The sequence below is a fragment of the Scyliorhinus torazame genome, chromosome 6, assembly GCF_047496885.1.
Source record: "Scyliorhinus torazame isolate Kashiwa2021f chromosome 6, sScyTor2.1, whole genome shotgun sequence".
Classification (NCBI taxonomy): domain Eukaryota; kingdom Metazoa; phylum Chordata; class Chondrichthyes; order Carcharhiniformes; family Scyliorhinidae; genus Scyliorhinus; species Scyliorhinus torazame.
Window position 1 is genome coordinate 75,589,613 of NC_092712.1, and position 15,279 is coordinate 75,604,891.

General features: G+C 44.8%; 1 protein-coding gene across 1 annotated transcript in view; it reads right to left on the reverse strand.

Annotated features, from left to right (window-relative positions):
- Positions 1 to 2,618: 2,618 nt before the first annotated feature.
- The window catches only part of LOC140424846 (integrin beta-1-like), a 213,064-nt gene continuing 200,403 nt past the window's right edge, over positions 2,619 to 15,279 (reverse strand). Inside the window, exon 16 of the mRNA XM_072508338.1 lies at positions 2,619 to 3,427. Within this exon, the coding sequence (XP_072364439.1) occupies positions 3,417 to 3,427 (11 nt within the window). The 3' untranslated portion in view covers positions 2,619 to 3,416. The remainder of the gene's footprint in view (positions 3,428 to 15,279) is intronic.

The following is a 15,279-nucleotide window of genomic DNA, read 5'->3' on the forward strand; positions in this document are numbered from 1 at the left end:
ATCGAGACCTGCGTGCTACATGAACACGCCACTAGTCGGTATTCCCACATCCAAGCGGCTGAAACGGCACGGCAAGGTCCCCACGAGGCAGAACAGGTCCAAGCAATCGAGCAACTCCAGGGCCTCAGCCTAGATGAGGGCGGCCATTTTGAGCGCTTTTCGCGGACTCCCGCGCTTGTGCGCACCGAATGAGCGGGAATTCTGATGCCCCTGTCTTGATAGTGAGTGTGCTCTAACTGGTGATTGGCTGCAGTGTTGTGTGTGTTGATTGGTCTTGCTGTGTGTCCATCAGTGTGTGTGTCTGCACCATGACATACTGGTGTATATTATGACAGGAATGAGGCTTAGTGAGCCTTGCAGAGATTCTTGTACTGACAGATGACATTGCTGAATCTACACCATCCAGACTGAGTTGAGAAGGTTCTGCAGACTTGTAACATTTGTGGCGAAGACCAGGCCCATTGAACTCAAGTTGGCAGGGGATCAGGTTACATCCTACAAGGAGAGTTGACATTTTTTGAAGAGGACAGAGTTTTGAAAGACGTTGCGGTTGTGGTAGTCTGTGTAGAGGTATTACGGTACCTGGCAATGCTGGAACACCATTGGTAGATATTGTGTGTTTCCTATTGGTCAAGCTGTATGGTAGCTCCGCCCTGCAAGGCAGGGTATAAGAGCCCGTGCTGCCCCAGCAGCCTTCTTTCTGTACCTGAGCTGCTGGGGGAAACATCTAGCTTATTAAAGCCTTCAGTTGGACTACAACCTCGCTTTAGTGGTCATTGATCGTGCATCAGCGGTGTGGACTGTTGAGCCAATTTCTAAGATCTGTCTTAATTATGTCTACTATTTAACATGTAATTATCGTCTATTGATGGCTTCATTCCTTTAATAATTTACTGGGATTTTGGATTTCAGTTTTTTTGAAAGTTACTTGTTGCTACCAAAACCTTAACAGAAGTAACCCTGATGAAAAGCCCTGATCAGTTGCCACAAATATATTACGTGTTCAAGGACAAAGACACCATCTGGTTCTGCTTTTCTTATTTGTCAATGATCAGAAAGCTCCTGATGTTCATGTTGCTAAAGAACTGAGGTGAGAATGATAATGTGAATTTTATGTCACGATGATTCACTTCAAATATACTGGAGCCATTGATTCATGGCGCCGCAGGGATTCAGAGACCAGGCGGGAGTTGTGTTTATTCTGAGTCTACAATATTCAACAGCCCATTTGGGTAAATCGTGCTGCTTTTAGGAGAAGAATACTTGCTGGATCCAAGTTTTGCTTCAATGTTTTTGATAAATGGTATTTTTCTTGGTATACGTTGAGGTTGTAATGGCCGCCTGGGCTAGTGCGCGGTCAATTCCACCCCCACTTGACCCAGAGTCGCAACACAAATGAAATTAGATTATATATTAATACCTGTGACTTTGGTTGAGTAAAATTGACCACAGTCACCAGGTTGGTAAAATTGAAACACACAAGTAACCTTTTATTATTAACAGTAATTATAATTAAATAGGCAAAAGATACAACTGGCTATCTACAACTGATTCACAAACCCCTACCCCCCTTTCTAACTCTCCTCTCCCTCTCCCTCGCCCGTCCCGTGTGATTGAGCAGGAATGTTTTGGTAAAATATAAAATTGAAAGTGGGGAAGAAACGTTTTGTGTAATGGGAGTGATGAATAATGAGTATAAATGTCAGATCGGAAAAAGCAACCAGGGTGAAGAAAACATTTGACTAGCAAGGAATGACTGAGAAGAGCCATTTATGACATTGCACTGGAGATTCCACTGGATCTTGGTAGGATTACAGTGCCACACTTTTTATTCATTTATGGGATGTGGATGTCCCTGGCCGGGCCAACATTTGTTGCCGATTTCTAATTGCCCTTGAACTTGCCGTTTTGGAGGGAATTTAAGGGACAACCACATTGTTATGTATCTGAAATTACATGTAGGCCAGACCAGGAAAGGCTGGCAGATTTTCTTCCCTACTGGGCATCAGTGAACCAGATGGGTTTTTACGACATTCAATGATGGTTTTGTGGTCATCATGAAACTTTTGATTCCAGATTTTTATCGGATTCAAATTTTACCATCTGCTGTGGTGGGATTCGAACCTGGGTCCCCAGAGCATTACCCCTTGTCTCTGGATTACTAGTCCGGTGACAATACCACCGTTTTCCCATGAAGAGGGGGTGAATGGTGGAGAGGAAGTGAATGCTGAAGTGGTTGAGAGTAGAACCCCCACAAAATTTAGCATCAATAGGATCATCTCTCAAAAACACAAAGGCCTTGAGGTCCAAACTTCAAGCTGCAGCCATGCACAAATTCAAGAGAGTTTGAGATCACATAGAACCCCATTAGCCGACAACCAGTATTACTGCTCCCATTATTACAATATTAACTTGATCCCTAACCCATCCAACAAACAGAATCAAAAATTCAACATACCTTACACTATCCAAGCACCTCTCTAGCCCGTATCCATTCTGACGTCTTGCAAAAAGCAAAATATATTGGCCCCACAAAGTGCTGGTTCTGAGGTGGAGCTTTAGTTGGACTGTGAGGTATCAAAGAATTATATTACAAAGGAAAGTCGACAATGACAAACTCAGGATCAATAGTTTTATTACTCTTGAGTGATACTCATGTGGCTATAACTATTCAACATAATACTAGTTATGTTATATATTTTAATCTGTGCATAACATCCAGGTGTAATGCAGAATTTATATCATGCAACAAACTTCAGAAATAGTTTAAAGTAATGTAAGTATTTACCTACAGTGTAAGTATTTATCTTAAGAAAAATTGCATTACAATTGTTGTTGCAATCATAGAAATAATAATAATAATCACTTATTGTCACAAGTAGGCTTCAATGAAATTACTGTGAAAAGCCCCTAGTCGCCACATTCCAGCGCCTGTTCAGGGAGGCTGATACAGGAATTGAACCCACGCTGCTGCCTTGTTCTGCATTACAAGCCAGCTATTTAGCCCACTGTGCTAACCCAGTACATAGCATACAGGAAATTAGTCCAAACTTGCCACTGACCAATCTGAGGAGTCAGAACTAGCCAATGTGGCTCTCAACAGTGCTTCAGCAAGGACAATGTTACCATTTTAATCTAATACACATTTTCTGAGACCACATTCATTAATTAGTAAACTGTAATGAATGTGGCGACAAGGGGCTTTTCACAGTAACTTCATTTGAAGCCGACTTGTGACAATAAGCGATTTTCATTTCATTTCATTTTAGGTTTCCATACACTGAATATCCTCTTCATGGTGACTTGATTCACGGATTGATAGAGAAATAATTCAGGGCTCTCAATATATCTCTAACCAAAGCAGGGGCATCTCAGCTCAGCTCAACTTCCCGTGTGATTCTGACCGTTCATCCGTTTTAGCACCAACCTGCAACAAAATAATTAATTGCTTAAGTTATTGAATTGTAAAATATGTTAATTATACGTATGTGTTTTGTCAGTATGTTAAAGGATTTTCTTTTAAACAAAAGAATTATTCATACTAGTTGACTGCAGTCTATCTTGAACACAGCCCAGTCCATCACATGAACCTGCCTCCCATCCATTGACTCTGTCTACACTTCCCGCTGCCTTGGGAAAACAGGCAGCATAATCAAAGACCCCTCCCAGCCGGGTTATTCTCTTTTCCAACCTCTGCCATCGGGCAGAAGATACAAAAGTCTGAGGACACTCACTAACAGATTCTAAAACAGCTCTTCCCCGCTGTTACCAGACTCCTGAATGGCCCTTTTATTTTCTGAACTGATCTCTCCACACATCTTCTCTACTCAGTCGTTCTACACTCCGTATGCTTCACCCGATGTCTATATCTATGTATTTACATTGTGTGTTTATTGTATCTCCTGTGTTTCTTCATGCATGGAACGAACAGCCTGGACTGTACGCAGAACAATACTTTCCACTGTACCTTGGCACATGTGACAATAAATCTAAATCTAAAATCTTTAAGTAACTAGAATGAATTGCTCTATTATTTTTCACTGCATTCATGGCGATCACCTTCTCAAAAGACATATCAGTAAGGATTGTTTGGGTTTATTGTGACGTGTACCGTGGCACAGTAAAAAGTATTGTTCTGTGTACAATCCAGACAGATCATTCCATACATGAAGAAACATAGGACTTACGATAAGTACAGAATGTAAATACATAGACACAGGGTGGCGGAGTTTCCCTTCCACCATCCGAAAAGGACATATCTCTGCTGACTTCGCTGCCCCGCAGCCATTTCACACTCGAATGAACCTTGATTGGCTGCAGGCGGGACTTCCGCCCCCCATGCGGGAGGACGTTCGCCTTAGAGAGTTGACGGCCAGTCTGATTGGCCAGTAGCCCTCTAATCCCTGCAGCGGCAGGAGCAGCAGTGGACAGAAGAGGGAGTGCATGAAGAATACAGAGCCAAAATGCAGGGATAGATGGCAAGGGATGTTTTTGGGGTCCCAGGGGAGGGAGGGTAAGGAGGTCCTGGGTGAGGCGATGGGATGGGCAGGAAGTGGGATTTTGGGTGTTGGCGAGAGGCTGGTAAGGGGGTGGGGAGACAGGTTAGATGCAGCAGCCAACTGTTGGGCACCCAAAGTTAAAAGGAGCCTCTGATGGGGGCCTCCCAATCTTCCTGCCTGAGGCCTAAGCCCAACCATCTCTGGGGTTCCCCCATGCCTTGAAAATCGTGCTGCCAGCCTAAAAGTTGAGGTGGAAACGGCCAATAATTTGCCACTTAAGGGCTTCAATTGGAGCTAGGGCAGGCAGCCTGCTCAAGGCCTTGCCAGGCCCAGCATAAAAATGCTGTGAGCTCGGTGTGGGCAGGTATCCAGCGTGAAATTCAGACCATTAAATTACAAGACCACAAATTTTATTGGCCTAAATGTTCTGCATTTCCAGGAAATGTGTTGGCTCTTTGTTCAAGTGACCAAAATAATCTGACTCACTAATAAATGTTAAAAATTCTGCAAATACTCAATGGGTCTGGCGACATCTCTGGAGAGAAAAATAGTTATTGTTTCAGCTCAGTGACCTCTATCTGAACCCTCTCCCTATGGCTTGTAGCTTCCTCTGTTTAAAATGTTACTCTACACCTCCGTTAAAATATGCAATGGTCTTTATCTTAACTGTTCCCAATGGTAAAATATTCCATACTCTATTAATCCCAAATGCCAGTGGTCCATTTTATGACTTGACCTACCTTTTTCTGAAATTCATTTCTCTGATGTGGTAGTCACTGGCTAGGCCAACATTTATTGCCCATTCCTAATTGCCCTTGAGAAGGTGATGGTGAGGTGTTTTCTTGAACTGCTGCAGTCCCTGAGGTATCGGTACATTCACAGTGTTGCTCCTAGATTCTGACACAGCGACAGTGAAGGAACAGCAATATAGCTTGAAGTCAGGGTGGCATGTAACTTGGAGGGGAACGTCCAGATGGTGGGGTTCCCAGATGTCTGCTGCCTTGTCCTTCTAAATGGTAGTGGGTTTGGAAAGTGCTGCCTAAGGAGCCTTGGTGCATTTCTGCGGTGCTTCTTGTAGACCAGGGTTTTTCAAAAGTGCAGGTGGCGACCCATGGATGATTCGTGGGCAGGTGTCAGGAGCGTCGCGGATCGATCGGTCGCCCATTTCAGTGGTGGTCCCGATCACGGGAAAAGCCCCCAGTCGCCCTCCCTACCTCACATACATACCACCTCACCCATCTACCACCTCACCACTGCCAGCTTGCCCATCCAGCATCTCACCCACCTATCATCTGACCCGCCACTCCCTACCCACTCATACTACCCAACTTTGCACTTACCCATTTACTCATTCATCCACTCGCTCATTCATTACCATTCAAACTGGATCCTCAAACTTACCAAACGACAGGCAGTGCCGTAAAAAAGGGGGCATGTCCTGAGTTCCTCCGGACGCTACTCCCCTGTGACGGAGCTCTCCAACGAGCACTGTTTTCCACATTTCTGGAAAAACCGGGCTCAGAATGAAAGAAATGTGGAGCAGCACTTAGTCGGAGTGCCAAATCCAATGATGATTGCCACTCCTCCAAAGATGCGAGCCAATAAATTGCAAAATCCTGGAATTCCCTCCCTAACAGCACTGTGCCTGTACCTACACCTCAGGGACTGCAGCGACTCAAAAAGGCAGCTCACCACCACCTTCTGTAGGGCAATTAGGGATGGGCAATAAAAGCCCAGCCAGCAACGGCGACATCTCGTACCTGAATTTAAAAATACTACTTCTTTCAATTGCTTCTTGTAAGATCCATTCACTATTGAAGTTAAAGTGTTAAGTTTGACAAACATGACATTTCATTAACAAATCCAGCCCAATACCTTCACATGTTCACTAGTTTGATCTAAAATTATGAAGTCTAACCGGGTCCCATGACTGATGTTAGACAAATAGGAATATTGTAAATACAGGTCATTTTACTATGATATTTCTGTGTTCCAATTTCAATAATTCTATAAAAAGGTTACAGAAAACAATACAAATGGATGCAGAATAGTATGTGCCTGTTGAATATTTAGTATTGGCACAGGTCTATTGGGTTGAATGGCCTTTTTTTGTGCTGCAAATACTGTTGTCCTAATATAACGCATTGATATTAATCAATTCCTGATGTAATAAGTATGACATTTTTAGGCAGTATTGTAGCACAATTTGTGCCATCAAAATGGCTCCTGCCAGTCATTCTGATCCATTGGTTACAGATGGGTGTACAGACTTGAGAATTGGTACTCTTAAAAAAAAAAGGATTAATCACAATGGGACACCTATTAGCAAAATTGAAAGTGCAAGAAACTAGAGGTCATCTTGTGATGCAGGTTGGCAATTTGAAGGGAGTTGTAATTCAGAAAGTAGGGACAAAAGATTTGTTTTCTGATTGGCAGGAAGTCCTCAAGATTTGCAGGGTAGATAAAGGGAATCAATTGCCTGTGGTTGGAGAGTGCAGAACAAGACCGAAAATTTAAACCTAACAGAGTCAGAAAAACATCCTTAAGGCGCATCCATCTCCAGCTCCTCAGAAACCGCGTTAGGGAACTGGAGCTGGAGTTGGATGAACTTCGGATCATTCGGGAGGCAGAGGTGGTCATAGATAGTAGCTTCAGGGATGTAGTTACTCCGAAGAATCAAGGTAGATGGGTGACGGTGAGGGGCTGGGAGGAAGCAGTCAGTGCAGGGATCCGCTGTGGTCGTTCCCCTTAGTAACAAGTATACCATTTTGGATACTGTTGAGGGGGACGACCTACCAGGGGTAAGCCACGGTGAACGGATCTCCAGCACTGAGTCCGTCCCTGTGGCTCAGAAGGGAAGGAGAGAGAGCAGGAGAGCAATAGTTATTGGGGACTCGATAGTTAGAGGGACAGATAGACGGTTCTGTGGCAGCGAAAGAGGCTCACGGATGGTATGTTGCCTCCCGGGTGCCAGGGTCCGTGACGTCTCGGACCGTGTTTTCAGAATCCTTAAAGGGGAGGGGGAGCAGTCACAAGTCGTGGTACACATCGGTACCAACGACATAGGTAAGAGAAGGGACGGGGATTTAAAACAGGAATTTAGGGAGCTAGGGTGGAAGCTGAGAGCCAGGACAAGCCATGTTGTCATCTCTGGTTTGTTGCCGGTGCCACGTGCTAGTGAGGTGAGGAAAAGGGAGAGAGTGCAGATAAACATGTGGCTGCAGGGATGGTGTAGGAGGGAGGGTTTCAGGTACGTGGATAATTGGAGCACATTCTGGGGAAGGTGGGACCTGTACAGACAGGACGGTTTGCACCTAAACCAGAGGGGCACCAATATCCTGGGAGGGAAATTTGCTATGGCTCTTCGGGGGGGGGGGGGGGGGGGGGGGGGGTTTAAACTAATTTGTCAGGGAGCTGGGAAAACGAGCTGTAGTCCAGAAGCCAGTGTCGAGAGTAGTGAGGTACTGAGGAGGGTATCAAGGTCGCAGGAGAGTACCGGCAGACAGAAAGGTGGGTTGAAGTGTGTCTACTTCAATGCAAGGAGCATCTCCAGAATAAGGTAGGTGAATTTGAAGCGTGAATTGGTTCTTGGGACTACGATGTTGTGGCCATTATGGAGACATGGTTAGAACAGGGAAAGGAATGGTTGTTGGAAGTTCCGGGGTATAGATGTTTCAGTAAGAGTAGGGAAGGTGGTAAAAGAGGTGGAGGAGTAGCATTGTTAATCAAGGATAGTTTAACAGCAGCAGAAAGGCAGTTTGAAGGGGATCTGCCTACTGAGGTAATATGGGCCGAAGTTAGAAATAGGAAAGGAGTGGTCACATTGTTAGGAGTTTTCTATAGGCCCCCAAATAGTAATAGAGATGTGGAGGAAGAAATTGCAAAACAGATTATGGATAGGTGTGGAGGTCTCAGGGTAGTTGTTATGGGTGACTTTAACTTTCCAAATATTGATTGGAACCTCTATAGGTCGAACAGTTCGGATGGGGCAGTTTTTGTACAATGTGTGCAGGAGGGTTTCCTGGCACAATATATGGATAGGCCAACAAGAGGTGGGGCCACATTGGATTTGGTACTGGGTAATGAACCGGGCCAAGTGTTAGATTTGGTTGTGGGAGAGCACTGTGGAGATAGTGACCACAATTCGGTGTCTTTCACTATTGCAATGGAGAGGGATAGGGCCATATGGCAGTGCAAGGTTTATAATTGGGGATGGGGTAATTATGATGCGATTAGGCAAGAATTAGGGGGCATAAGATGGGAACAGAAACTGTCAGGGAAAGGCACAAATGAAAAGTGGAGCTTGTTCAAGGAACAAATACTGCGTGTCCTTGATAGCCATGTCCCTGACAGGCAGGGAGGAAATGGCCGTGTGAGGGAACCATGGTTCACAAAAGAGGTTGAATGTCTTGTCAAGAGGAAAAAGGAAGCGTATGTAAGGATGAGAAAACAAGGTTCAGTAGGGTCGCTTGAGGGTTACAAGGTAGCAAGGAATGAGCTGAAAAAAGGGCTTAGGAGAGCTAGCAGGGGGCATGAGAAGTCCTTGGTGGGTCGGATCAAGGAAAACCCCAAGGCCTTTTACTCTTATGTGAGAAATAAAAGAATGACCAGGGTGAGGGTAGGGCCGGTCAAGGACAGTAGTGGGAACTTGTGCACGGAGTCAGAAGAAATAGGAGAGGCGTTGAATGACTACTTTTCTTCAGTGTTCACAAAGGAGAGGGGCCATGTTTTTGAGGATGAGAGTGTGATTCAGGTGGGTAGGCTGGAGGAAGTAGATGTTCTGAGGAAGGATGTATTAGCAATTTTGAAAAACCTGAGAGTCGACAAGTCTCCTGAGCCAGATGGGATATACCCAAGGATTCTTTGGGAGACGAGGGATGAGATTGCAGAGCCTTTGGCTTTGATCTTTGGGTCCTCACTGTCCACAGGGATAGTGCCAGAGGACTGGAGAGTGGCGAATGTTGTTCCTCTGTTCAAGAAAGGGAATAGGAATGACCCTGGTTATTATAGGCCAGTTAGTCTTATTTCGGTGGTCGGGAAGATAATGGAAAAGGTCCTGAAGGATAGGATTTATGACCATTTGGAAAGATGCAGCTTAATCCGGGTTAGTCAACACAGATTCATGAAATGTAGGTCTTGCCTCACAAATTTGATTGAATTCTTTGAGGAGGTAACTAAGTGTGTAAATGAAGGTAGAGCAGTTGATGTCGTATACATGTATTTTAGTAAGGCGTTTGATAAGGTTCCCCCATGGTCGGCTCGAAAGTAAGGAGGTGTGGGATAGAGGGAAATTTGGCCGATTGGATCAGTAACTGGCTATCACATAGAAGACAGAGGGTGGTGGTAGATGGTAAATGTTCATCCTGGAGCCCAGTTACCAGCGGTGTACCACAGGGATCAGTGCTGGGTCCTCTGCTATTTGTGATTTTTATCAATGACTTGGAGGAGGGGGCTGAAGGGTGGGTCAGTAAATTTGCTGATGACACCAAGATTGGTGGAGTAGTGGATGAGGTGGAGGGCTGTTGTAGGCTGCAAAGAGACATTGATAGGATGCAGAGCTGGGCCGAAAAATGGCAGATGGAGTTTAACCCTGATAAGTGTGAGGTGATTCATTTTGGTAGAAAAAATTTGAATGCGGATTACAGGGTCAACGGCAGGATTCTGAGGAATGTGGAGGAACAGAGAGATCTTGGGGTTCATGTCCACAGATCTCTGAAGGTTGCCACTCAAGTGGATAGAGCCGTGAAGAAGGCTTATAGTGTGTTAGCGTTTATTAACAGGGGGCTTGGGTTTAAGAGCCGCGGGGTTATGCTGCAATTATACATGACCCTGGTGAGACCACATTTGGAGTATTCTGTGCAGTTCGTTACAGGAAGGATGTGGAAGCATTGGAAAGGGTGCAAAGGAGATTTACCAGGATGCTGCCTGGTTTGCAGGATAGGTATTATGAGGAAAGGTTGAGGGAGCTAGGGCTTTTTTCTTTGGAGCAGAGGAGGATGAGAGGCGACTTAATAGAGGTTTATAAGATAATGAGGGGGATAGATAGAGTGGACGTTCAGAGACTATTTCCTCGGGAGGATGTAGCTGTTACAAGGGGGCATAACTATAAGATTCAGGGTGGGAGATATAGGAGGGATGTCTGAGGTAGGTTCTTTACTCAGAGAGTGGTTAGGGTGTGGAACGGACTGCCTGCTGTGATAGTGGAGTCGGACACTTTAGGAACTTTCAAGCAGTTATTGGATAGGCACATGGAGCACACCAGAATGACAGGGAATGGGATAGCTTGATCTTGGTTTCGGACAATGCTCGGCACAACATCGAGGGCCGAAGGGCCTGTTCTGTGCTGTACTGTTCTCTGTTTAAAATGATTAACAAAATTATTTTAATAAAAGAAACGGAAACTAAGACCATAAGATATAGGAGAAGAATTAGGCCATTCGGCCTATCGAATCTGTTCCACCATTCGATCATGGCCGATATGTTCCTCATCCCCATTCTCCTGCCTTCTCCCCATAACCCCTGATCCCCTTATTAATCAAGAAATCCCCTTATTAATCAAGAACTTGTGCTAAGGTGCTGTTACCCAGAGGGCTACAGACCAAGAGCTGGAATTAGACAGAATAGTTATTTCTTCCATCATAAGAACTAGGATCAGGAGAAGGCAATTTAGCCTCTCGAGCCTGCTCCACCGTTCAATACAATCATGGCTGAGCTCACCTTGGCCTCATCCCCATCGCCCTGCCTGTTCTCCATAACCCTTCAACCCATTTACTAATTAAAAATCTGTGTAACTCCTCCTTAAATTTACTCACTTATTATCATCATAGAATTTACATTCATTGCACTCTGGGGTAGTGAATTCCACAGATTCACGACACTTTGGGAAAAGTAGCTTCTCCTCATCTCTGTTTGAAATGTTCTACCCCTTAGCCTGAGACTATGACCTCTTGTCTAGAATGTTCCACAAGAGGAAGCATCTGTTCCACGCCCTCTTTATCCGTACAAAAATGTACAGGTTAGGTGGATTTGCCATGGTAAATTGTCTCTTAGTGCCCAAAGATGTGCAGGTTAAGTGGGATTATTGGGATAGGGCAGTGGAATGGGCCTATGTCGGCTGCACATTCAGAGGGTCGGTGTAGACTCGATGGGCCAAACGGTCTCCTTCTGCACTGTAGGGATTCTATCATTTTATGAATTAAAATCTGGAATTAAACAAAAAAGTCTAATGATGACCACAAAATCATTGCTGATTGGTGTAAAAAGCCATCTGGTTCACTAATGTCCTTTCAGGAAGGAAATCTGCCGTCCTTGCCTAGTCTGGCCGACATGTGACTCCAGACCCACAACAATGCGGTTGACTCTTAAATGGGCAATAAATGTTGGCCTAGCCAGTGAACAAGAACAAAGAAAAGTATAGCACAGAAACAGGCCCTTCGGCCCTCCAAGCCTGCGCCGACCTTGGAGGGAAGCCCAGGAGGATCCTTTGGATCTGTGGGCATGGAAACTTCTCAGTTGCCTCAAAGCCTTTGGCCATTAAAACTCGCACCTCTAGGTTGCCAGCCTGATACCAAAGCAACATACTCCTTGCGCAATAAAAGCGTGAACCTGCTTCATTTTTTCCAGAGGAGATCATTCCATTGTCGGAGCAGAGTGGAAGAAAACTCTGATCCCATTCTCCTATATTTCTGGGAACGCCTGACAGTACCATCGGGTGCCAAATATAGGAAAACATTCCATGCTGCAGCACTGACATTCCTCGGTTGAACACATAAAAAGTCGCCAAAAACACAGGGAAAATTTGAGAAATTTGAATTGATATTTTGAAGGCTGGATTCTGAGACACCAAAGTCTTATTTTCTCAGCCAGTGTTGTCTGCGAGTATTATGTAATCAAAATTGCAATAAATCAATTAATGTGGGTTTGACTTTGCGTGAAGTCTGGACAGCAAAACGATTGAAGGTTCTGAAAATATCAGTCTCTAACCATATATATCACATCATCACTCACTCTGAACAATGGATAATGACCACATGCCCCAGGTTTATTCACAACAAGAAGCAGCACAGTCATTTCTCCATGTGTCCATCATTTGGTATATTAAAAAAAGTCCCATCCATTCATTTATCACTTGTGCAGAGAACAAAGGACTGCATATAGAAAACTCGGGCGCTAAATTAACAGCGTATTCACCTAATGCTGTTACAATCAGCCTCCAGTTAATTAAATGAATAATTCAGATAAAGACAAAGATAAAGTCTGACTTTGAAATTAGCGTTACAAACTCACTGGATAACCCATCATTCAGATCTTCCGTTACTCTTGCCCCACAGTACAGCTTCAAGCCAAAATTAGCCTTTGCAGCTTACAGGAAAAAGGTGGCATTTTTAATATGTGATGTTCTTTTGTAAATCTACCACACAGTTCCCCATGCTATAAGTTCATGCATTTGCTAATATGGTCATAAATGCCACCAGTGTTAATCTCGGACATAAATGTTTCAATATCCGCTCTTAAAATGTGTCCATTAGGGGCATCAGCAATATATTAGACACAGGCTTATAATGAAACCCTGGAGAACAATATGGTAAATTGCACCCTCTATAAAGCATTGCTCATTTTTCTTTCAAAAATGTAACTGTGATTATAGGTCTCTGTTTCATAACTGTCCAGCATATAAATCACCGTATTTCCAATGTACTCCCTGAGGCAGTATCTTTTTTCAATCTCAAAAGCCATTCCTTTGAAGCCTTCATTCCTCTCATACAAAAATTACCTTGGGACTGCAATTCTCCTGACCACTTGTACAGATTCCCGGCAGCAATAATGCTTAATATAAAACATAGAGAGAAATTCGCAAACATAGATCTATTTTCCTTGAAGATTTTCCTTGAAGAAATATGTGGCACATCTTGGATTGGATTGGATTGGATTGGATTTGTTTATTGTCACGTGTACCGAGGTACAAAGAAAAGTATTTTTCTGCGAGCAGCTCAACAGATCATTAAGTACATGAGAAGAAAAGGGAATAAAAGAAAATACATAATAGGGCAACACAACATATACAATGTAACTACATAAGCACTGGCATCGGATGAAGCATACAGGGTGTAGTGTTAATGAAATCAGTCCATAAGAGGGTCATTTAGGAGTCTGGTGACAGTGGGGAAGAAGCTGTTTTTGAGTCTGTTCGTGCGTGTTCTCAGACTTCTGTATCTCCTGCCCGATGGAAGAAGTTGGAAGAGTGAGTAAGCCGGGTGGGAGGGATCTTTGATTATACTGCCCGCTTTCCCCAGGCAGCGGGAGGTGTAGATGGAGTCAATGGATGGGAGGCAGGTTCGTGTGATGGACTGGGCGGTGTTCACGACTCTCTGAAGTTTCTTGCGGTCCTGGGGCGAGCAGTTGCCATACCAGGCTGTGATGCAGCCCGATCGGATGTTTTCTATGGTGCATCTGTAAAAGTTGGTAAGAGTCAATGTGGACATGCCGAATTTCCTTAGTTTCCTGAGGAAGTATAGGCACTGTTGTGCTTTCTTGGTGGTAGCAGCGACGTGGGTAGATCAGGACAGATTTTTGGGGATGTGCACCCCTAGGAATTTGAAACTGCTAACCATCTCCACCTCGGCTCCGTTGATGCTGACAGGGGTGTGTACAGTACTTTGCTTCCTGAAGTCAATTACCAGCTCTTTAGTTTTGCTCCGTCAGCCATATTCCTGCCAGGCTGCTAATCAGCTAACGTACCGCTCTTGCTGCCATGTTCATCGCCTCCTCACCTCGGGTTAGGCCGCATCCCTTTTAAATCTCCCATCATCACCACCTCAAAATTCTAAACTCTTTTGCTCTTCTATCCTCGCTCACTAGCCTTCCATCCTGAAGTCTGTGCTTCCCATTTTTACCAGAAGCTACTTAGTTCCTCAGGAACAGCCCAAAGAGATGGTGAGATGGTGGGGGTAGGCGGGGGGGGGGGGGGGGGGGGGGGGGGGGGGGAGCACATTCTTCCAATGCAGTGATGAGGTTCTCTTCCTTAACCTTGTCAAACTGTTTCTACTTCAAAACTAAGAGATATTTCCATTCAACTGTGCAGCACTTATCGGGGATTTTCTGATGGATGTCGCTGGTGGGGGGTTTCTGGTGGCGGGCGGAGGGAGGTCTGGTGGGGGTCCCTAGTGGAGAGTCTGTGGAGTCGGGTCACCCTCATGCTTGCGGTAGGAGGACAGAATAATGTTGCTGGGGGATGGGGGGGGGGGGGGTTGGAGGAGGGCCAATCACCAGACCTACCTATCGGGCCACCCGCTCAAAATGGTGGATCGACAGCGGGATCCCACCATGCATAAATTTGAGGAGTGGGGAAATCAAATGCTAAACGCCTGCTGGTTAGACCACAGACTTGTGCACACAAACGTGAGCACACACCTGGTACCCAAACACCAAAGATCCTCAAAGAAATCCAGAAGATCCAACTCCCACATTCTCCGGGAGATAAAAGCAAGGGAACAGTTCCAGATGTAACGTTCTTCCTGTCTTACTCTCAGACTCCAGTGAGGCCCATGTCGAAGGACTATGGAACAATCAAATCTATGATTTAAGAGACATTCACCCAGATCATTAAGTTCAAATCTCGCAGGCACGAAGGCGAGGTTGATGAGAATGATAAAGAAAAATGCAAATTTCTTGCTCGGACATTCCAAGCGTACTTCACATGCTAAAACCATCCTACATCATGACAGAAACAAGGGGCTGGATTCTCCGTTTCAGCAACTAAGTGCCGGCTGACACAGAGAAT